The sequence below is a fragment of the Festucalex cinctus genome, chromosome 6 (genome assembly GCF_051991245.1).
Source record: "Festucalex cinctus isolate MCC-2025b chromosome 6, RoL_Fcin_1.0, whole genome shotgun sequence".
Taxonomy (NCBI): Eukaryota; Metazoa; Chordata; class Actinopteri; order Syngnathiformes; family Syngnathidae; genus Festucalex; species Festucalex cinctus.
In genome coordinates, this window is record NC_135416.1 from 19,997,049 (window position 1) to 20,018,374 (window position 21,326).

General features: G+C 39.3%; 1 protein-coding gene across 1 annotated transcript in view; it reads left to right on the plus strand.

The window, feature by feature from the left end:
- Positions 1 to 21,326, plus strand: part of xylt1 (xylosyltransferase I) — a 106,143-nt gene that overhangs the window by 63,296 nt on the left and 21,521 nt on the right. The window contains exons 5-8 of the mRNA XM_077524266.1: positions 5,631 to 5,711; positions 8,490 to 8,706; positions 8,932 to 9,108; positions 16,050 to 16,315. Of these exons, the coding sequence (XP_077380392.1) occupies positions 5,631 to 5,711; positions 8,490 to 8,706; positions 8,932 to 9,108; positions 16,050 to 16,315 (741 nt within the window). The remainder of the gene's footprint in view (positions 1 to 5,630; positions 5,712 to 8,489; positions 8,707 to 8,931; positions 9,109 to 16,049; positions 16,316 to 21,326) is intronic.

Below are 21,326 nucleotides of genomic sequence, written 5' to 3' on the forward strand. Positions count from 1 at the left end.
TCAGGCTCTGCTGCATTTCTGAAGAAGCCATGCAGCAGCTAATTAAAATGCTTCTATAAGGGGAGAGTTATCTCGACTGCACAGCCAGATGTCCACCAGTTGGATTTAGACAAGTTGTTATAATGGACAAAAGGAAGTAGGATCTGATGTCTTGCAAATTGCGGCCAAGAAATTGAATTTGTTCAGGCAAGTTTAATCTCGTCTCTCCCATCGTATTGATGAATGCCGTCAATATGTTTCCGCATCATGTCTCAGCTCATGTCTCGCTGCATGCTTGCGTATTTATCCTGTCACTCCGTGATTAAATGCAGTCGTGAGTGAGCCAAGGCACTGTTTTTGCGGATATTTTGCATCCTCATTTGCATGAGGCTGATGGAGTTGGAAAAAAATAGCTGACAGTGGAGATTTTAAGACCCATCTGTTGGGAAATGAAACGATTGATGGAGCAAAAGAGGGAATTGAGATACAGAAATGACAGCGAGAAGGGAGGGGGGCCAGATCAAGTATGAGGAAATGGATGTTTTGGATCCGCGCAATTCTGAAATATGTAAATTTTAGTCTTGTATCATTGCAGAAAAAGTGTTTTTGTAACAGCTTGGATTTGACCGCGTTGACTGGCAAATGTGGTCCTTTTAGTCTGGGGAGTTTTTATAAGGTGATGAATATTATTTATTGGTAGCTCAATATGTATGTGCGTGTGGTGGGTGCGGTTGTTGATTTATTGTGTATATACTAAAGTAAATACACGGGCTGACAATGTGTACCGTATTTTCCGCACTATAAGGCGCACCTAAAAGCCTTCAATTTTTTCAAAAGCTGACCATGTGCCTTATAATCCAGTGCGCCTTATATATGGATCAATATTGAGCCGCAACAGGTCTCGCTGTCAAGACGCTATCGGTGACCCTGCACGATCGGTGACGCGCATGCGCAGAAGATCCCGCCATCTTGGATCGCTAGCTAATACTGATACTTTACCTCAGAGAAAATAATAAAACAGCTTTTTATTCATTTTGGGAGTGAATGGAATTGTCAGAAAGCTGGTTTGTAATCTATTAATAAAGTTTGACTGACCTATCTGACTATTTTGTTGACATTCCCTTTAGCGCAGCACCATCTAATGGATGCATAATGTAACCCCAGCCTCTACTGTAGCGCCTTTATATATGGAAAAAGTTTAAAATATGTCATTCATTGAAGGTGCGCCTTATAATGCTGTGTGCCTTATAGTGCGGTAAATACGGTACGTTTTCAAATGGCCACACAGAAATTGCTGATTTTTTGTATGTATCTGGAAAAGAAGTGACCAGACTAAACTCAACTTAAATGTTTATTCAACTTGAACCCCACATGCATAGTCCTGTTTCCATTTAAATCTTAGTTTGAGAACACTGCTATGCCAGTCTTTCCATTGTGCCCATACAGTATTGGCAAGCATCCAAACGGGTGGAGGAGGTGAGGGTGGTCCCTCCTGCACTGCCCTGTCCTGACTACTGCTGTTGTTATCGGGACAAGCATTATTTCCCCTCTAATTCCCTGATAATGTCTGTCTGTCTGCCGCATGGCTGCCTCTCAAAGGCAAACGCGGAGCCACTCACACCAATGGTGGGGCTGTGCGTGAATGTGTGTGCGTGTCCAGAGAGGCCAAAGGATGAGTTAGACGCATGCTTTGCCAAAGTGTATGGTCCTCTTTCCCACCTTTTATCTACACAGTCTCCTTGTGCTTACCTTTTTTTCCCCTTTTTAAGACCCTTTCATTGACTTTACAGCAGTGTTTAAAATGGTTGAGCTAGCTGCAGGATCCTTGTCTTTAATTTTGTGTACAGTGACCACATTTTGATTTGCAAAAAAAGGACGTGCAGCACTGCCTTGTAAATGATAGTGAAAATTAGGGCTGTTTGATTATGAAGAAAATATTGATGAGATGGAGGCAACTGATTCGCTGTGGCGACCCCTGAAGGGAAAAGCCGAAAGAAGAAGAAGATTAATTTGGTAATAATCACAATTAGGACAAATGTTTTGGTACAAAACAAAACGTAAAAAATATTAAGTCAAATACATTTCTTTGAAACACTGTAATTATGCAAGTTGCTTTTGGACCAAACAAGATTTATTAAAGTAGTAAAAATAAAAAAGGTGCAAATATATCAATTTAACAACTCAACTTGTACAGCGAGTCCTCGAGTTAAGGCGCACTTGTACCTAATGCGTTTCGACTTTACAACGGTTACACCTGGTCCGCCATTTTGGCTCCTCGTCCGCCATATAGCCCGCTATGTTTTCCCCTCGTCCGCTATTTAGCCCTTAGCTAGTGGTAGCGCTTGTGCACTTGTGGGAGTATGTTTGGCTTTTTTCGCCCTCTTTTTTACGCATCATGGCCCCAAAGAAGAAAGCTACGTCTTCTATCAATGTTGGTCCAGCCAAAAGAAAAGCAATTATCTGGGTATCCGGGTATTCCGGTCTCCTTCCACATTCCAAAGACATGCATGGCAGGTCTGAATTGGACCTAGTGTGCTTGTGAGTGTGGATGGTTGTTTGTCTCTGTGTGCCCTGCAATTGGCTGGTGAGGTTCAGGGTGTACCCTGCCTCCTGCCCGAAGCCAGCTGGGAGGTTCCAGCACCTTGTGCACCTTGGTTCCGCCCTTGACCCTTGTGAGGAGTAAGCGGTTATGAAAATGGATGGATGGATGGATGGATGGATGGATGGATGGATGGATGGATGGATGGATGGATGGATGGATGGATGGATGGATGGATGGATGGATGGGGTTGGGGTGGGGTTGGATGGATGGATGTTGTAAGCCCAACCTTTTCTTCTTTTGTAATTGGGGGGTGGAATCAAACCCACACTGCGACCAGATTTCCGGTTTGCAAGCACAGAGCGCTACCAGAGAGCTAAAATTCTTCTTCTAGGACCTTATTTGAACGCTCAGGAAGTGAGGTGCGTAAGAAGCTGACCTACTTTTTTTTTTTTTTCTTTTAACACGCACACTCAAAACTCTTCTCTATTTATTTTTTTTTTTAAACAAACCCCCATTACCCCACCACACAATCCCAGCCACGACACCCCACGGGGACGTTTGGTCACCTGAATTATGTTTCACAGTTGACTTATTTTAAAAATATGAAACAAAAGTAAGAAAACTGAGCAAGTTAACATTGATTTTTCATCTATTTCTTCTGACAGAGATGATAAATGTAATCCTTGTCAGATGCGTTTGAGTGTCTAGCAATAACCCGTCAACCGTAACATTGCACTATTCCACCCTGGGATCATATAACAAAAGTCCTACGTATAAAAAGGGCACATTATGATTTTAACAAGACCATGGAAGTGAATCAGTGGCATCGTGATGAAGTTTAATTGACTATGATATTGGGAAAAAAAGACGGAGCACCATTTTGGTGTGCCTGGTGGGATGTGAAAGCAGAGCATTGTGTGTGTGTGCGTGTGAATACTGTGCGCAACCAGAGGCCTGACAGTAAGCAAACTCGACCCAATGGACCCGGGGTGACCGCTCAGGTGGCAAAGTTGGAGTGTGACACTTTCTGTGCGTGTGCGCGTATGTGTGAGTGTGCCTTGGAGCATCTCTGTGCCCGTGTGCATGTATATCGTATTGGCAATGTGCAAACTAGCCGTCACACAGCATGCATGCGTGGGTGGGAGTACAGCGTGGCGACAGAAGAGACCGGGTGCGTCCGCACAGCATATCATCAGTTCGACTTTATGGCTCAGGACCTCCTAAGATAAGCCCCCCAGGCTGTGAAATTGCTCCTTCAAGAGAAAATGACATTAATATGCGCTTGTCCCTCCCCCCGACTGATCCTTGCGCTTTTAACCGTAGCCTTGCTGCTCTTTGCGAAAGGCGTCATGAAAGGCTCCAAAGCAGACCAAGTGACTGGGGCATACAGCCCGCAGAGCAAAGCTTTTAGCCTGTCTGGCCTGTGTATGAGAGCGGGCTGCCCTATAATGTAAAACCAGCATGAAGTCTTTCATCAAAATAACGGCGACACAATCTTTTCTATGATCCCAAGTAGTCCGCCGGGGAAAACAAAAAGAGCGGCGAAGGTCATTAAATAATCTGCCTTCAACTGTTGCCTTTGGTCTTTTTCTTCATAAAAGATTTGTTGAATGTGCCAAACTATATCGAGCATGTCATTCTGAACATATTACATGCATCATGCATGTTGCAAAATAATTCAATTTTCAGGTAAAAAGAAAATGGGGCATTACAGCAACAATCAGTCAATAGTTTGAAAACAGCCTTCAGTATTTATTGAAATGTCTCACTTATTTTGATTCACAGGGCCATTTAAGTAGACCTTCACATTCTGATTGCTGTTTTACATTTTTCCAATTGAATGATACTCAACGCAGAACCTGCTCACAGTGAAGGACAGATTTTCATCCGTTTGAGCATTTGTCGCACATTTGTTTTACATTGAAAATCACTTTTAAAAAAGAAAAAAAAGTTTGAAAAAAAAGTTTAAAACTTATTGAAAAAAAATAGTGAAGTTTTTTTCACTCAGAAATGCAAAGTAAATTTTATAAAAACAGTTTTGTGTACATTTTACCAGTTTATTAAGAAAATTAATAAATAAAAAATTTTTTTTTAAAAAAGCTACTCAAGTGTTGAGGAATGAACCCACATCCTTCAGGTTGGGAGACAGCCACTCTACCACCTGAGCCATGCCACTCCTCCTGTGTGTTGGTATATTGATGGTGTCAGGTAGGGATGTCCCAATCACACTTTTTTTGGACCCGAATCCGAGTCGATTCATTTTAAGATCGGCCGATTCTGAGTCCTGATCCAATACCTCGGCATTTTATTGAATTTTTTTTATTTTTTTTTATTTTTTTTTTATCTTTTTATTTTTTTTTTAAACAAACCACGCAACACATTTTGATGAGTGGGGCATTTAAACACGCTTTTTTTTTTGGCACATGTATTAGTTACTCAAATGGCTATTATTAACCAGTATTTGAATTTTTCACAAAAGCTTTATTTATGACAACCTACTGTAGCATTTTAACCCCTTCAGACCCATAAATGGTTGCAGTGGACATGAACTATTCAGTGTTCAGGGTCCATGATTGGATCTTAACTAACCAATCACAATTTAATTTGCATGATGTTCATGTTAAAAATGTTGCATATAAGATTGTAAGTTTACAACAAGTTACAGCCATATTATCCTGGCATCAAAATCAGCAAAAAAATAAATAATTAAATTCCCCAGCTGAAGGGGAGAAAAAAAACGCAGGTCTAAAAGGGGCTACAGCGTGAAACAAAGCCAACTTCACAACAAACAAAATGCTACATTTGAAGAGCAAGAAAGCAAAATGTATTGTTGTATGTAATGTTTAATCTTACCTTATCCTGACTGGTCTGGACTCCCACCAAGCTAGACTGCCCGCCCGGGCAGGATTTAGCAACCCCGCGAAGGAAGTCGGACACGTACTCCTGATTCAGCGCTAGGCTAGTAGGCTAGGCTAAGCGCTGGGGTCTCTCTAACGCTACTGCAGAGTCCCGGTGGGCGCCTCCGCTCGATCCGAAACGAAACACGTCAAGTATCGATGACTTTGACATTGAATGACATTTTGCATAAGTCTCTTTCTTCTGTTTTCAGGACAAATAATCAGCTGGTGGCCTTCTTGTCCAAATACAGAGACATGAACTTCATCAAGTCTCATGGCAGAGACAACGCAAGGTGAGTCGAACGCTGCCATTCACCTGAAGTCAATTCTGAAGCACTGGTTACCGCTTCCCATTCATCTTCCATTGCCACTTGGTGAATTATGCATTAGCATTGTTATTGTGGTGACCCAGTGAGGTCTCCATCTTTTCTGCCGCCACCCGCTGCTCTCTGTACCGGCGTCACACTGCACTCAAAAATACCCCAAAACACATGCGCGCGTGACTCAGCTTGACTCAGCACGAGCGCTGTGCATTTGGAGCCACATTGCATCATTTGATTCTTCTCTCAGCATCGCTGTGTTCATGGAAGAAATATAAATTAAAAAAACCAACATTCATCTTGCTACTGAAGTGTGTTTCACCGATATGATTGGCTATACTGTATCCGATCGGCTGATGTTTTCGATTTTATGCACTTTTTGTGCCATAGTGTCTTAATTTTGCCAATCTGATCAACGGCATTGCAGTGTTTCAAACGTATAAATTTACCGCCACAGATGAAGTTTGAGTACCACTTATAGATTGTGATGCTACCTGTAATATATAACTGTAAAAAATATTTAAAAATATATATATTAAAAAATATTTTTTTTTAAATTACAAAACAAAATTAGCCTATGCTAAACGATTAACAATTGTGATTAGCATTAGCCCTGAATAAACTTGAATCACTTACTTAGTGTACTTTTCCTGAAAATCACTTCATAGTCCAACATAATGAAAAATCCAATTTGATCACAATATTAATGCACTTAAATAGCGCTTCATCTTCAACATATGTTTAAGCCTGACGTATTCGCTTGTCTCGTTCAAACATATTGAGTGGTCGAAGCCTACAATGGCCATTGATGCAGCATACTAACGGTACCGCACATGCATAGAAAGGTTTTCCAAATAACTCACGTTATGCTCTAAGATCCAACGCCGTCACCCTAGTTCCATTCCATCTCATTCAAATCCATAAACGTCCGAAGTGAGTTTGTTTCTACCGCCAGCGTCTGTAAAAGTGCGAGCAAGAACAAGAAAAAAAACTCGTTAAACTTGTTCTGTTTAACAGGAAGTTAGATACGCCTTCCTGTTGCAGATGCATCAGGCCACCCGCCATCTTACGTGTGTCTGGCCAGCGGCAATAAATGAATTAAAGCTCTTATTTATTTAGCGATTTTGATGCAGATTGTTTTGTTACAAACATAAGCCATATAGCAATGTTAATTTTCTCCCGTTTCAGTCTAAAGAGAGCACAAACAAACCCTAAGAAGCATCTTAGTTAGTAGTGGTGAATCGGAGTCTGTCAGCAATAACTGTCCGTGCGGAACCGAAATATTCGTCCAGGTGTCGCAAATATGTTTTGTAAAATGATTAAAATAGCTTTGACGCGTGCATTTTTGCGTCGACCACTTTTTCTTGTCGACCAAACTGACTTGGTCGACTTTTATTTCCAGCCCTAGTCCCATGTCAATATAGGGCTACTATAAAGTACATCGTTAGCCATCTCACTTCACTTCATTCTGACATGCATAATGCACCATCTTGTGCTCGAATCAGGTGATCTTTTTTTCTTTTTTTTTCTTTTTTTTTTCTTTTTTTTTTTTAAATTTGCTAATGGCAATTGCCTCCAACAATCCTGAATTCCTACTATACTCTATATGTATATTTGGATAAACTGATGCATGCAACTTCCACTTCCCATGAAACTAACTTGTTCTAAAGAGGCCCAGCGGGTTGACCTGAACTTGACTCCCCGCTGCTAACGCTTGATATGTTCAGTAGTAAAACCATCTATTATGTATGTGTAACTTGATGAAACCGTATTGTGACAAATCAGCAGCACAGCCTGTCACTTATGGCAACAGTAAGGATCTTATTTATTTATTTATGTATTTATGCATTCATTCATTCATTCATTCATTCATTCATTTATTTCATGACAAGACTTACCATATGGTTTTAAAGTGAAACTTACTGTACATTAAAAAAAAAAAAAAAAAAAGAGGGCAATTACCTATTGACAAAAGTAAACAACCTGACAGGGAGGAAGTTTGGGCTATTGGACAAATATTGGTAAACCAATAGGTTAAAAAAATAAATAAATAAATAAATAAAAAAAGACTGTACTTTTTGGAGTACAACTCTAGCATGTGTCAAGACTCTCCCTGCAGAAGCACATGTTCCATTTGAATGACATCCTACAAAACTTGATGGTACAAGCAATATGATTGAAACTACTGGATATTGAAGAAGTGGGTAAAAAGATGTTGTAAACTTACATAACATACAAAAACTTTCTTTTTAGCATTTTGGATTTTTTTTAAATTTGGATTATTATTATTTTATTTTATTTTCACTCACTCACTCACTCACTCACTCACTCACTCACTCACTCACTCACTCACTCACTCACTCACTCACTCACTCACTCACTCACTCACTCACACAAACATGCACACAAACGAACATGGTCTCCCAGGTGGGGGAGTGAACTCACGTCAACCGGCACTGAAAGCAAGTTACGGTTCCACTCCTCCACCCAGAGCCCATTTGGATTATTTTTTAACTGCTTTATTTCTTGTTTACACATTCAAGTTTATGTTTTTTTAGGCAACTATTACAAGTAGCTGTTACGCTAACATCAAAAGATAAACACCATTATTATTTTGCCAAAAGATGACCTCTAATTGTCTGATTTGTATTGGTCTTGTTTTAGTCATTAAAATGTGATGTTCAGTACAAAAGCACATGCAAGCTTTTGACTACATGAGTCAGCCATTTAGTCATCTTTTGTTTTCGCCAGGTTTATCCGCAAACAAGGCCTGGATCGTCTCTTCTACGAGTGTGACACCCACATGTGGAGGCTTGGAGACCGTAAAATCCCAGAGGGCATCTCTGTGGATGGAGGATCCGACTGGTTCCTTCTGAACCGCATGTTTGTGGAATATGTCATCAACTCCAAGGACGATCTGGTCACCAACATGAAGCGCTTCTACGCCTACACTCTGCTGCCTGCCGAGGTAACGCTCAGACAACACGTTTTCATGTTTCCTAACTCTGACTGACAGGTAAGCGAAACTAATGCTGAAAATTGCATTTGAATCATTTCCGTGATGGTACACGTTCTGCTGCTACTCTTTTGCCATTGAGAATTGAAAGGCATGAAAAATAAAATGTTAATTTGTTCTCACTGTCTGCTGTCTGCCTTTCTCCTTCTGTCACATGTCCATGTGTTTGTTTTCCAGTCATTCTTCCACACTGTGCTGGAGAACAGTGCCTACTGTGAGAGCATGGTGGATAACAACCTGCGCATTACCAACTGGAATCGTAAATTGGGCTGTAAATGCCAGTACAAGCACATCGTTGACTGGTGCGGATGTTCGCCTAATGACTTCAAGCCTGTAGACTTCCACCGCTTCCAGGTAATAATAACACCCTCCATTAATTTTTCTTTTTGCGTTGCAATGATTGATGAACTTGCCTGACAAACGGCCAGTCGCACTAGACGGATTGAACCCGTTTCCTGCATCGTGACGTCGAGGTTGTAACTTTTGACGAATTATGTAAATAGAGTACTTGTATTCACCACTCTGACCGCCCCACACAGTACTGAAGAAGTCAAAATTAAATGTGAATTATTTGATTGAAAATAATTGGGGGATATATTTTAAATTTAAAACTACAAAGAGAGGCTAAAACAAGAAAAATGGATACGAGCAAATGGGGATACTGAAAGATGATGTAATGTTAATATGTTGTATACTGTGCATGTAATTTTAATGTATGCGTATATTTTTCATTATATTCTTTATTTACACAAGTACCACCTTATGAAATAAACACATTTTAATCCTTTATATGAATAATTTCCTAAATATGGAACACAGTTGAGGTTGGCATGTTGTGCGGCCCTCCACCACGCTTCCATTTTATGTGGCCCCTGAGAAAATTTAATGGTCCACCCTTGATCCAATAAGATTAATAATAACAACAACAAAAACAAACAAACAAACAAACAAAAAAAAACAGTGACAGGTCAAAGAGCTGTATTCAAAATTTTTGTTGTTGTTGTTGTTGTTGTTGTTGTTGTTGTTGTTTACGATACTACCATTTGATTGATACTTTGACAGAGTTATTTACTTAATTATATGCTTAAAATTGTAATTTTATGTTGCAGTGGTGTAGAACTAGCTTCTTAGCTCACCCAGCATGCATTATTAGCATTGATTGCATTAGAAACGGCTCAGGTGCAGTTCTAACTACAATCACAATCATAAATGTATTTAATTTATTAATAAAGTAATATCACTTTAACGAATAACATCAAAACCAATCAGGTTTAATTTTCTGTTTCAGTGTGATTGGTTGTCACCTGAGCCCTGAGCAACTGTGATGTCATTTTCAGTTGACAGCAATTGACCTTACCGTGGTACGCCTTCCCCGCAAACGTGCGACACGCAGCTCCCTCCGACATTGTTTGGACAAGATTAGCAAAACAGCAATGGCAAAGTTGTCAGATCTTCCTTGTGATTTCTTGGTCAGGTATTTTTAGGACGCCGATATTTCTCTTCGAAGCAAGCAAAGGGGGATTTAAATTTTATAGTGAAGGGTATCTTCACTCCCTTACCATGCAATTTTTCCGAAAAACAAAAGGAAATATGCATCGCTGTCTGCTGCGGCAGAAGTCAGGAGAAGACCGAGTCACTCAGTTAGACCGATTGTCGGCATAACCGAAGTTTTGGGATATTATTACTGTCAAGCAGGATAAGAATGAATTTATATTACCTCACAGTTTCAATGTTTTGTTGGCATTTATAGTAAACAGTAAATCAACAATCGTGTGGACGGTTAGCTACCCGGAACTATCGTTAGCCTTTGGCTAAAAACAACAGTGGAGAACATTACTTTTGTGCAGATGTAGTAGTTTCTGGTCATTTTGGAGGGATTTAACTGGTCGTGTGTGTAAAGTATGTTCTGTTGGCATTTATAGTACGGTAAATAGTAAGTCAACAAACATGTGGACGGTTAGCTACGCGGAGCTATTATTAGCCTTTGGCTAAAAACAACAATGGAGAACATTACCGAATAAACCGGACAGTGTCTCTCTCGTGTCTCTCTTACACAAGCCGTGACTACATCAAGACGCCAGTTAGTCGATCAGGATAACTGCTATCACTCTTACACAAGAAGTGACTACAGTCTTTAACCATTTATTGATTTTTCCATAGCTTTGGACAACCACGTAATACAAATATTGATACTGAGCTGGATTGCTTTTGTTTGTCCGCAGCAAAACGCACGTGGCGTCGCAGACATGATGTCTTGCGTCTTGATTGGTTTATTAGGTCATGTGGGCGTGGTTTACGGTAAGGTCAATTGGCAAAATGGCCGCCCCCTAAGATGGATAAAAACAGGTGGATTTTGCTGCTAAAGTCATATTCCACAAACTTAATATTTATCAAAATACCGTGTATGAACTAGTGGTTGTGCATATAACATATTATTGTTAAGTTTTTGACTTGACTTCCCTTTTAAAGATTTGCTAGTGTGCATTCTGACTACAGTCAAAGTGCCCTCGAGCAAGGCGCGGAACCCTACTAAAATCACCTGGGGTCCGCAGACACCCATAGTGCGCTCTCCTGTCTGCATGGTGACCACAAAAATATATACAGAATAGTAGACTTTGTATTTTCCTTGAGAGATCATATTCATCATATTTTAGCATTTAAAAAAAATGACGTTTTCTTCCAATTAGCTACATTGACAAGGTTTAATTCTTAAGTGTAGTATTTGGGACAGTTCATTGATTTCCCCTCTCGCAGTTTGATGAAAAGATGAACATCTTACCAATAACATTACCCACAAGTGACAAGCACACACCTTATTAGTTGATTTTCTGCCTCCAAGCTTTGTCCTCTACATCAGAATGTTCCCGTGGCCCTCATAATCAATAAGTAGAAAATGATACCGTAGTTTCGATGACCCCGAAAGTGAACATTTGAAAAGTAATTAGACCCTCCTTGCCTCGGGTATTAACAGGAGGAATAGGATAGTTAGCTTTTTAAAATGGAAGTAAGTGATTGGCGGTGACCTCAGGAGCATGTCAAAGAACCCGACTCCCAGTTAGACTTTTAAAAAGCTCCTAAAAAGTAACATCTGTGGCACCAAATGAAAATGTTCTGCCACAGTTAAATACCTCTTGAAGTCGTATACTTCTTCGACCGTGACTCCTGTCCTTCACATAGCTGTCAAAGCCGCAGCACTTGACTCCTTTGCCAAATTGGTCTGCCGCCTGTCTCGCCCGCCTCACTCACTGGCGCTCGAGCGCCAACACATTACCACAGCTCCCTGGCAGTGCTGCTGGCCTTGGTTGGCACCATGGTATCAGTGAAGGCCATCCTCTGGCACAAAGTAGGGAACAAAAGCAGGCTTTGCGGGAGCGTGCCAGGCCCCACTATAAATAGGACTTGATATCCCACCGAGCACAAAATCTGAATTTCCCTTTGAATCTTAACGTTCCGGGAGATAAGAGACCAGAACATTACCATAGACTGTATAAAAGATGGGAATTTGGCCTTTGGCTTTAAAAAGTCATGCAACGATAGAGATGACATGGGGGGGGAAACTTTAGGAAAAAGTCTTGACTGGAATTTAGCGAGTCAGGTTTTTAAAAAGCAATTCACATCAATTCACATCACATAATAGTAGGGAGTGGCTGTTTTGCAGCTGATTATTTGCTGCGACAGTCTAAATAAATTTGTATGATGTCCATGTTGTTGTCTTGGAATGTTTAAACGTGTTTTTTTTGCCCAAATCATATTCATCATGCTAATTGTAAATACAAATGCAACTAGAGCTGCGGGCAGCTATAAATGGCCTTCGTATCCTGGGCCACTTTGAAGTACTTGCACGTGGGGGTACTGGCACGTAGGATTTAGATATATATATATTTTTATTTTTTTTATGTGCAGGGAGTCCTCGAGTTACGTCGGAGTTACGTTCCTACGCTAGCCATGTAACCCAAATTTCGACTTCAGTCAAATTGTCCCATGAAAGTCAATATTTACATCAAAATAATTTGCATAAAAAAATCTAAAATACATTAAAATAATAAATAAGATGCTGTACTTACCAGTACTGCTTAAAGGTGGATGGAAAAGAAGGGGGAGGCTGATGTGGAAAAAAAGAGGGCGGAAAAAAAACAAAGAAACTCCCACAAGTGCACAAGCGCTAGCGCTAGCACTAGCTAAGGGCTAAATAGCGAACGGGGGGAAAACACTGCGGGGTATTTAGCCGATTTCTCTTACACAAGCCTCAAAACATCTCGTAGATCTGCTTCGTTAAAATTTTCTTCAGGGTGCTAGTGTGCCATTTCTAAACCACACAATAAACTCCGAAAATATTATTTTGTTAGGTGTGATGAGCGTGCAAAATTTCACGTTTTCACTAATGTAAAATCAGCTTCATTTTTATTGACAAACAGTGCGTCGCCACGGCAACAGCATTAGGAAAAATAGGCTTGCTTTTACTTTTCATCGTGAACAGCTTTTGATGAAACACCCACAGATTCAAATCCATCAAATAAAATCTGTGGGAACGGTCGCTGCTTGGGCCCTAATAATAACAGTTTCCATTATCACCACCAAATGAAGGTCACATCCACTTATTTTGTAACAACTCTGGAAATCGTCTAACATTAAGATGATAGTTCATGTTACAACCGTCCATTTTGCTGCATAATAATTTTCAATTGCCATCGGCCTCAGAGAAGTGGTGGTGTGCCTTTAAAATGGGTCATCATTGTGTAGTAATGTTTTGGGAAGCATGTGGAAAAGACTATGACAGCACCGAAGGGCATGTCAAAACCCACTAGTTCTGGGAACATTCAAGCACCAAAATTTCCCACCTACACGTTCCATTTAATTGCTGGAACCACGCACAATCATCTGGTGCCATGTAAGATCGAGCTGGCAGCCCGGAATGACAGTTGCAACATGAGAAAGAGCTGAGATCCCCAAAATGTGCCAAAAGTTCATTTGATCTTTTTTCGTAGGTTGCACCAAGGTGCTAGCTAACTATTGGTTAATAGTTTTGTGTCTGTGGCTGACAAGAAAAGTCTTTGTGTAAACGCCAAGCTGCGGAGGCGGCAGATTTCATGATACACCTCCAGCCAAACAAGCAACAGTAGCAAGGACAGAGAGGGTGAGATTGGCATGGGCGGTAAGAGCAAACAAGGCAAAGCAAAAAAATAAGAACAGTTGAATGTTACGCTACTGAGTGCATGGACTGCTTTTAATGGGAATTAACACAAGTGGAAACTTAAATGTTCTCTGCCTCTGAATAAGATCCTCAGCAACCCACCATGGAAAGTTTCAGGAATTTTTCTGACAATTTACCAGTAATGTTCAACCATAATTACATTTGAGGACAATCATATGAAATAGTTGCTGCTTGACATTTCCTCACATTGCAGTAAATGTCATATATAAGCCAATACTCAGCATCAAAAGTTCTATAAAAGCGTTCACGTTCTGTTTTCTTCCCTCCTTGTCAAATTCTCTATACACTATTACTCACTTGGCATTAGATCTGTGATTAGAATCGCTAAATCTGACTAAGCCCCCAGTACGCACGAAGGCGTAAGACAAGATATAGCGTGGCTCACGTTAATCACCAAATTGGAATGGGATCCCTCTGTGGTTTTTGGCTCGACTTCTAGTCTCATATTCCAGAAATACTTTCGTCATACTCCTTCTTTTACAAATAGCACTCATCTGTGGGAAAAAAATGGTTTTGTACTCATTTGTACTTCAAATAAAAGCTTATAAATATATTTACCGGTATTACAAACAAAATTGTCTCTTTCATTGCCTAAATAAATATACCACTTAATGTTCATTCACACTGAACTAATAAATTGTTTTATAAAATTAACATTTTGTCACCCTCTTAAAATAATTGCGTCTTTTTTTTTTCTTTTTTTTTTTTGCAAAAATTATTTTTTGCCTAATCACCTCCTCATGATTCAAATAGTTCAATTTCCCCGAAAAATCTGAATAAATGACAGGCGATTATTGTAATAAGAAGTTGCCGTTTTGTGAGTTGGGGTAAATTAAATATTTTTTAGACTCTTCACAGTCATTCAGTAGCTTATGATCATGTACCTGTATGTTTTTTTGTTTTGTTTTTTCAACAAATGTGATGTTAGTGTATGATTATTGCAGTTTGGCATTCATTTTTAGGATTTTACATAGCTCAGGAAATTAATTCTCAAATTCCTCCTTTTTAGCTGATGATAAACAATAGTGACTATATTGAAATTAAAATGTTTTCTGTACAGAGGGAAAATATAAAATAGTTTAGTAGTTAGTAACCTAAGCTCTATAATTGTAACAGATTTCAAATGCAGAACGAAGTGGCCTAAATTACACAGTATATTCACCTTTAGGCAAAATTGACCAGATGTACAGTTCATGAGGAAATGCATTTAGTTGGTGTAGATATGGAGGGCCCCATAACTGGGTTTGTCTAACTAGCAACGCTCCTGTGTAGCATCATCCACCATAATCTTATTGAGGGCTGCCACTGTTTGCAAGCTTGCAATTTCAATTTTATGACATCATAGCAGTGTCCACAGCTGCCACTTCTATCTCATCATAGGACACTAATCGGTGCTTTCGTTCTTTCTTCCCGGAGGTGACTCTTGTAGCAGTGTGATGTTTTCATACCGTTACACAATTGTCTAACTGGTCTAAATGGTTAGTTGTGACCCCTGTGTGTAAAACTAACAGCAGTCAAAGTAACAAATACACATTCCAATTGATCAGCAAACAAAAAAGTCAGAAAAAGTATAAATCCTAAAAGAATTACTTACAAATGGACGTGCTCAGGTTTATTGTACTTGTATCTTCTGCCATCTAATGGAAGAGCGTTTGATTGTTCTTCCTCTCATTATATGTTGCTGGCATACATGGATGAACAAATATACATTATTCATTCACCCGTGGTGCCCCTGATTATCTGTCATGGCACACCAATGTGAAGCACTGTACACATTGTAAATGTTTGGCTAACACTGTACCTTGCACATACACTCCATCAGCACTGGTGAATGGAAAGGACAGATATGAGCCATTGTATAGAATAAAGTGATAAGTTCACAATGAGAGTAAAAGGTTTAACGTCCTTGTGTGTTGAAGAAACTTTTTTTACCTCTGCATTCTGTTTTCTGTCTCTGCTCTGCCGATACATTTACCTCCATCCACATCACATCTGTTCTATTGTCATCCTGGCACAAAAGCATTTCTTAATCTCCTTCTTTTTTTGGTCTCTTTATCTCATCTCTCGCACTGTCTCTCTGCAGCAAACGGTGCGTCCCACCTTCTTTGCCAGGAAGTTTGAAGCCAGCGTGAACCAGGAGATAGTGAACCATCTGGATGCCTACCTGTTTGGACCGTTTCCACCGGGGATGCCGGGCCTCAACTCGTACTGGGAGAATGTGTATGACGAGCCAGATGGTGTGGCCAGTCTGTCGGACACGCAGCTCACCTACTACCATTCCTTCTCAAGATTGGGCTTGGCCCGCGCTGCCGCGTCGCTGCAAGGAAACCCGAGGGATCACAGCTGCAGGTTCGATTTTATTTTTTTTAAATGCATGCATATGATCAAATATAGAAGTTTCCATTCATTTATATCAGTTTATTTTTGTTAGACTTAGACTTAGACTTGATCCCTTTGGGATGGCTCCCTCTAGGAAATATACATGCCCAGCAGCAATGAGAACAGATAATAAAATAAATAATAATTCAATCAATCAATAAATAAGGTTATTACACCAGAGATTGAATGAATAATAATAATAACAATAATAATAACAATAATAATAACAATAATAATAAGAAGAAGAATAATAATAAGAAGAATAATAATAATAAATGCAAATTCAATCAATCAATAAATAAAGTTATTACACCAGAGATTGAATGAATACAAATAAAATAAAAAATACAAATTCAATCAATCAATAAATAAGGTTATTACACCAGAGATTGAATTAAAGTACAGAAAAGTGCCATATTTGTGTTGTTGTTATGTTTGCCCCTTTTTGTTGTTTGGACTGTACAAATCAGTTTATATGCGAGAGCAGATATACAAAGCCAAATAAAATAAATCTCAACCTAAAATGAAGTACACAACAAAACAAATGTGCTCACCATCATGCAAGGTCGATTTCTGTTGTCCCGAGAGAAGACAGTGATTATGTGGTGCAATGTGCCTCAATGGCCAGTGCAATTGACAAGACAGCAACACAGCACACTCCAAAAAGAGAATTGTTGAACCGATTTAGAATTACAAATTGAATTGTTGACCAACAAAAAAAAAAATAATGTTTCAATCGGTAACACATGATTGAATTATCCATCCATCCATCCATCCATCCATTTTCTTGACCGCTTATTCCTCACAAGGGTTGCAGGGGGTGCTGGAGCCCATCTCAGCTGGCTTTGGGCAGTAGGCGGGGTACACCCTGAACTGGTTGCCAACCAATCACAGGGCACACAGAGACAAATAACCATCCACACTCACGAACACACCTAGGGACAATTCAGAGCGTACCAATTAACCTGCCATGCATGTCTTTGGAATGTGGGAGGAGACCGGAGTACCCGGAGAAGACCCACGCAGGCACGGGGAGAACATGCAAACTAGAGAGAGCATATAATTGCATTTGTTTTACCCCATCCTCATCTTTATTTAAACTTATTACACACACGTGAACTTACATTATTAAAACACACATTCAACATTCTGTAGCACCTTTTCTTACTCTATTTTTCGCACATTTTTCCAAATAAGAGGAAAAGTGTATATTTACTACGCTAAGCTAAAGTTAATTGTAAAACTGACACAAACTGTAATTTTGTCTAAGTCTTCTACCTTAATGCCGACATATGAAGCAAATCAACATAGACAAGCTCACAGAAATTAGCCTAATGTTAATTCTAAATCTTTGAACAATGGCTACTCTTACACACACGGGGCAGCAACACATACAAACAGGGAATTCAACATTACACAAATCCATATTATCTCTGCATGGTGTAGGACTACCACTCCATTTATTACAATATGGTTTTATGTTGATTTTTTTTTCTTGAATGTTATTAAGGTTACATTGTTATCTCATTCACTGCCAATGACAACTATAGACGTCAAAATCCAAGCAAAACAGCCAGTGTTAATTTTGATAAATAAATAAATTAATTAATTAAAATTTTAATAAAAAAAATAATTATTTTGTTTTAGTTATAGTCTTCTGACTAAATTTAATTAAAGCCTTAGTCATAACTCAGTCACCTGATTGTATTTTAGTTTTAATCCAATTTTAGTCAACAAAAATAAAGAGCAATTTTAGTCGACTAAAATTGACTTTTGGAGGCCGAGACCCAGTATGTGGTCTCAGTAAGACCAAGACCCATCACAAACACGTCAACGCCCATGTGGTAGGGTAACAGGAATCCGTTCTACGCACGATGGTAGCATTTAGCAATGAAATTGTTGTCATCGTTGTTATTAATAACAACAATGATTAATAACTATGAATGAAAACAATGAATAACTAAAACTAAATTCAAATTTCTTGTCAAAATTTGCACTGGCTGTTTGCTTGGATTTTTGACGTCTATAGTCGTCATTGGCAGTGAATGAGTTATGCAGGTGTGTACATATAACAATTTCATAGATAGGCAGAGAGATGGGGCGTTGAAATTTTTTCTTCTTTTTGGGCTGGGGGTGTAACAGAAAATAATTGAGAAGCACTTCTAATGACTGTAAAAACGCATGACAAATACCCGCTTAAAAATTAAAGCCCAAAAAACAATGTGCAATGTGGGTGTTTGTGTTGTGGTAGGGAGGTTGGCGGTCAACGATGACCCAATATGTTACAGGGCTTCAGTGTAATCATTAAATCACAGTCGTGAAAGCTTCCTTAATCAGCCAACACATTTTGGATAGAAATGTTGGATTTCCAAAAATCTAGCCCATATGTTCTGTTCAAAAGGCAAATTGTAATTGGACCATTTTGAATTCATGTACTTTGTGAAGCATTTCATCAGCTCACGAACATCTGCTGTAATAGCATTTTCAGATTAACTTTCCTTTAGTTTGTTTATGCTGAGGTGATGAAACCCACATGCAAAGTGATTAAACAGTAACAAATTAAAAACAGAAGGCGGAGGTGTGAAATACCGATTTGTATATGCGTGACAGAGAAAAGCGCCTCGTGAAAACAACAGAGAAGAGAAAGCAACACCTGTGTAGCATTGCAACAACAACATGACATCTTATACACAAATGGTAATGACTTCTCGCCTCAGTGTGGTGGACTCAAAGAAACTTAATTGGGACAGAGCATTTGTTTGAAAAATATAAACAGGCAATGCTATCTGATCTCCAGTTGAGAGTTATTTAAACTGTCAGTACACATTTGACTCAGCAACATTTCTTCTTTTTTTTTTTGTGTCTTTTACTTTCTTTGAGTGCAGCATCACTTGCTGCTATAAAGTCAAAAACTGTCAGTTGCAATGGTTTGCTCCCAGAGGGCGAGACTCAGTATGACAGCACGTCCAGTGTCATTGCGCGCTTGCTCTCTCTCTCTCTCCCCTGTTGCATTGTGGGCATTTTGCAAGATCCTGTGGGTGAAGCCCACGATAGACAGGAAACATCTCTGCAGATGTCAAACGTGGATCATGTTCACATTGTGCCTCTGGTCATGTGCTGCCTCAGGTAAAACGGTTGTCGAGATTACATGATCAGGGTGATAAGTTTGATGTTGTTCATTTTATCTTTGGCTATCTAGCTAGCTAGCTGTGCCTGTGACGTACAGTGAACAGAACAATTATATGTAATACTCAGATTTCAAACAAACAAATACTTCTCTGAACGTCTACGCACATTTTCATTTTCATTATTATTCACACAACTTGACTAAACAAAAAAAACAAAAAAACAAGAACGCATCGAGAATCATGCGACGCCAAGCCTCCTTGGGCTGTGGAGATGCACAGAGGAACAGATGTAATAATCCGACAAATACACACACTTCTCAGTTTGGCTTAAATAGAAAGTGAATCGATCTCATTGTTGTGGCTAGACATGTGGGTAACAGTACTGACATGGAATTATCTGGTTGGCTGTTGACCCAGTAAAGAGATTAAAGATTTTTGACATCACATAGCTCCTGACATCACATAGCTTAAAAACAGTTGAAACTAGATGCCGGTCACAACAGTTCAAAACAGACATTTGACCTCACGGTCATGACCCAAATTTAACGCTGGCATGACCCAGTCATGAGTCAAGACCCAAACATTACCCCTGCATGACCCTCATCATGACAATAGCTTGATGTCACCATTTGGAATACAAGGGTAAGAAATAAACATAACATTAGCCATTTGCAAAAGCAAAACAAAAAATAAACAACTTAAAAGATGATTGAATGGTTATCTAAAGACCTAAATAGACCACAAGAAACTCAAAAATATATTTTTGAGTTTTTTTCTCCGGATCCTGTAAATGCACTTGTTAAAGGACTGTGACTAAAATATGACGGGAACAGTCGAAACATTTGCATATTATCGCTGTGCCTGTGTGGGTTTCTTCAAGTGCTTTGGTTTCTTACCACTGAAATGAAACATAAAGTTGATGTTACCAAGCCAATAGGTATTAGTGTGGGTGTTGATGCTGGTTCATCTTTTAGTGTGTCAGGACTGTTTACCACACTTCGTTTCTCGTGTCAGCTATTTTTGCTCTGGCGTCCAACAACCTTGCGTGGAGAGAAGAATTACAGCTAAGAATTGATGCAAATTTTCTACTACTGATGCCCAGAAAAAAAAAAAAGTGTTATTTTTGATGTATAGTTACATGTCACTAGTGGTAACACTTGATCTTTTAGCCATGTGAGGTACATCTGTGTACAAGTAGACATTGAAGTAAAGAAATTGACTACTACTATAACGCTTTTACCGACAAAGTCTAATTTTGTTCTTAAGCAGTTTGGCTTCTCCAATATTTTCATTTGAATTGACTCAGTTATACAGTGGAACCTCGATTTAACGGACCGGAACCAAGGGACTCTGGATTTAATGGACAGGAGAAAAAAAAGTGCAATCCACTCAAAATGCCCCTTTGTTCAGAAGTTGCCAAAGTCGTTTAGTCTGTGCCGATGTGGTGGCCATGTTGGCAGGGCCGACTTCCCCATCAGTCACTCTATGGACATATGTGGCAGCCATTTTGTCAAGTGCAACAGTCCAAGAAAAGACTATGGAAAGCAAGTACATTAGCTTACCGTTGCCGTTGGCACGCAGCTTAAAAAGAGCGTGTGTCATATCTGCCTATTCATATCTTTTTTTTTCATACATGATACAGATATTTCTCAAACACTTATCCATGGCATTGTATTGTAACAGATGACAAATGGACGTGTGCTAACATTGCATCTTATGAATAAGCTATGTTATATTTATTAACAATAATTTTGGACTCTACTAGGCATTTTAGGCCATGAAAAAAAGTGCATCAATTTACTGGACAATTGGCTATAATGGATGACTCCTTAACAGTAATACTGTTATCGTGT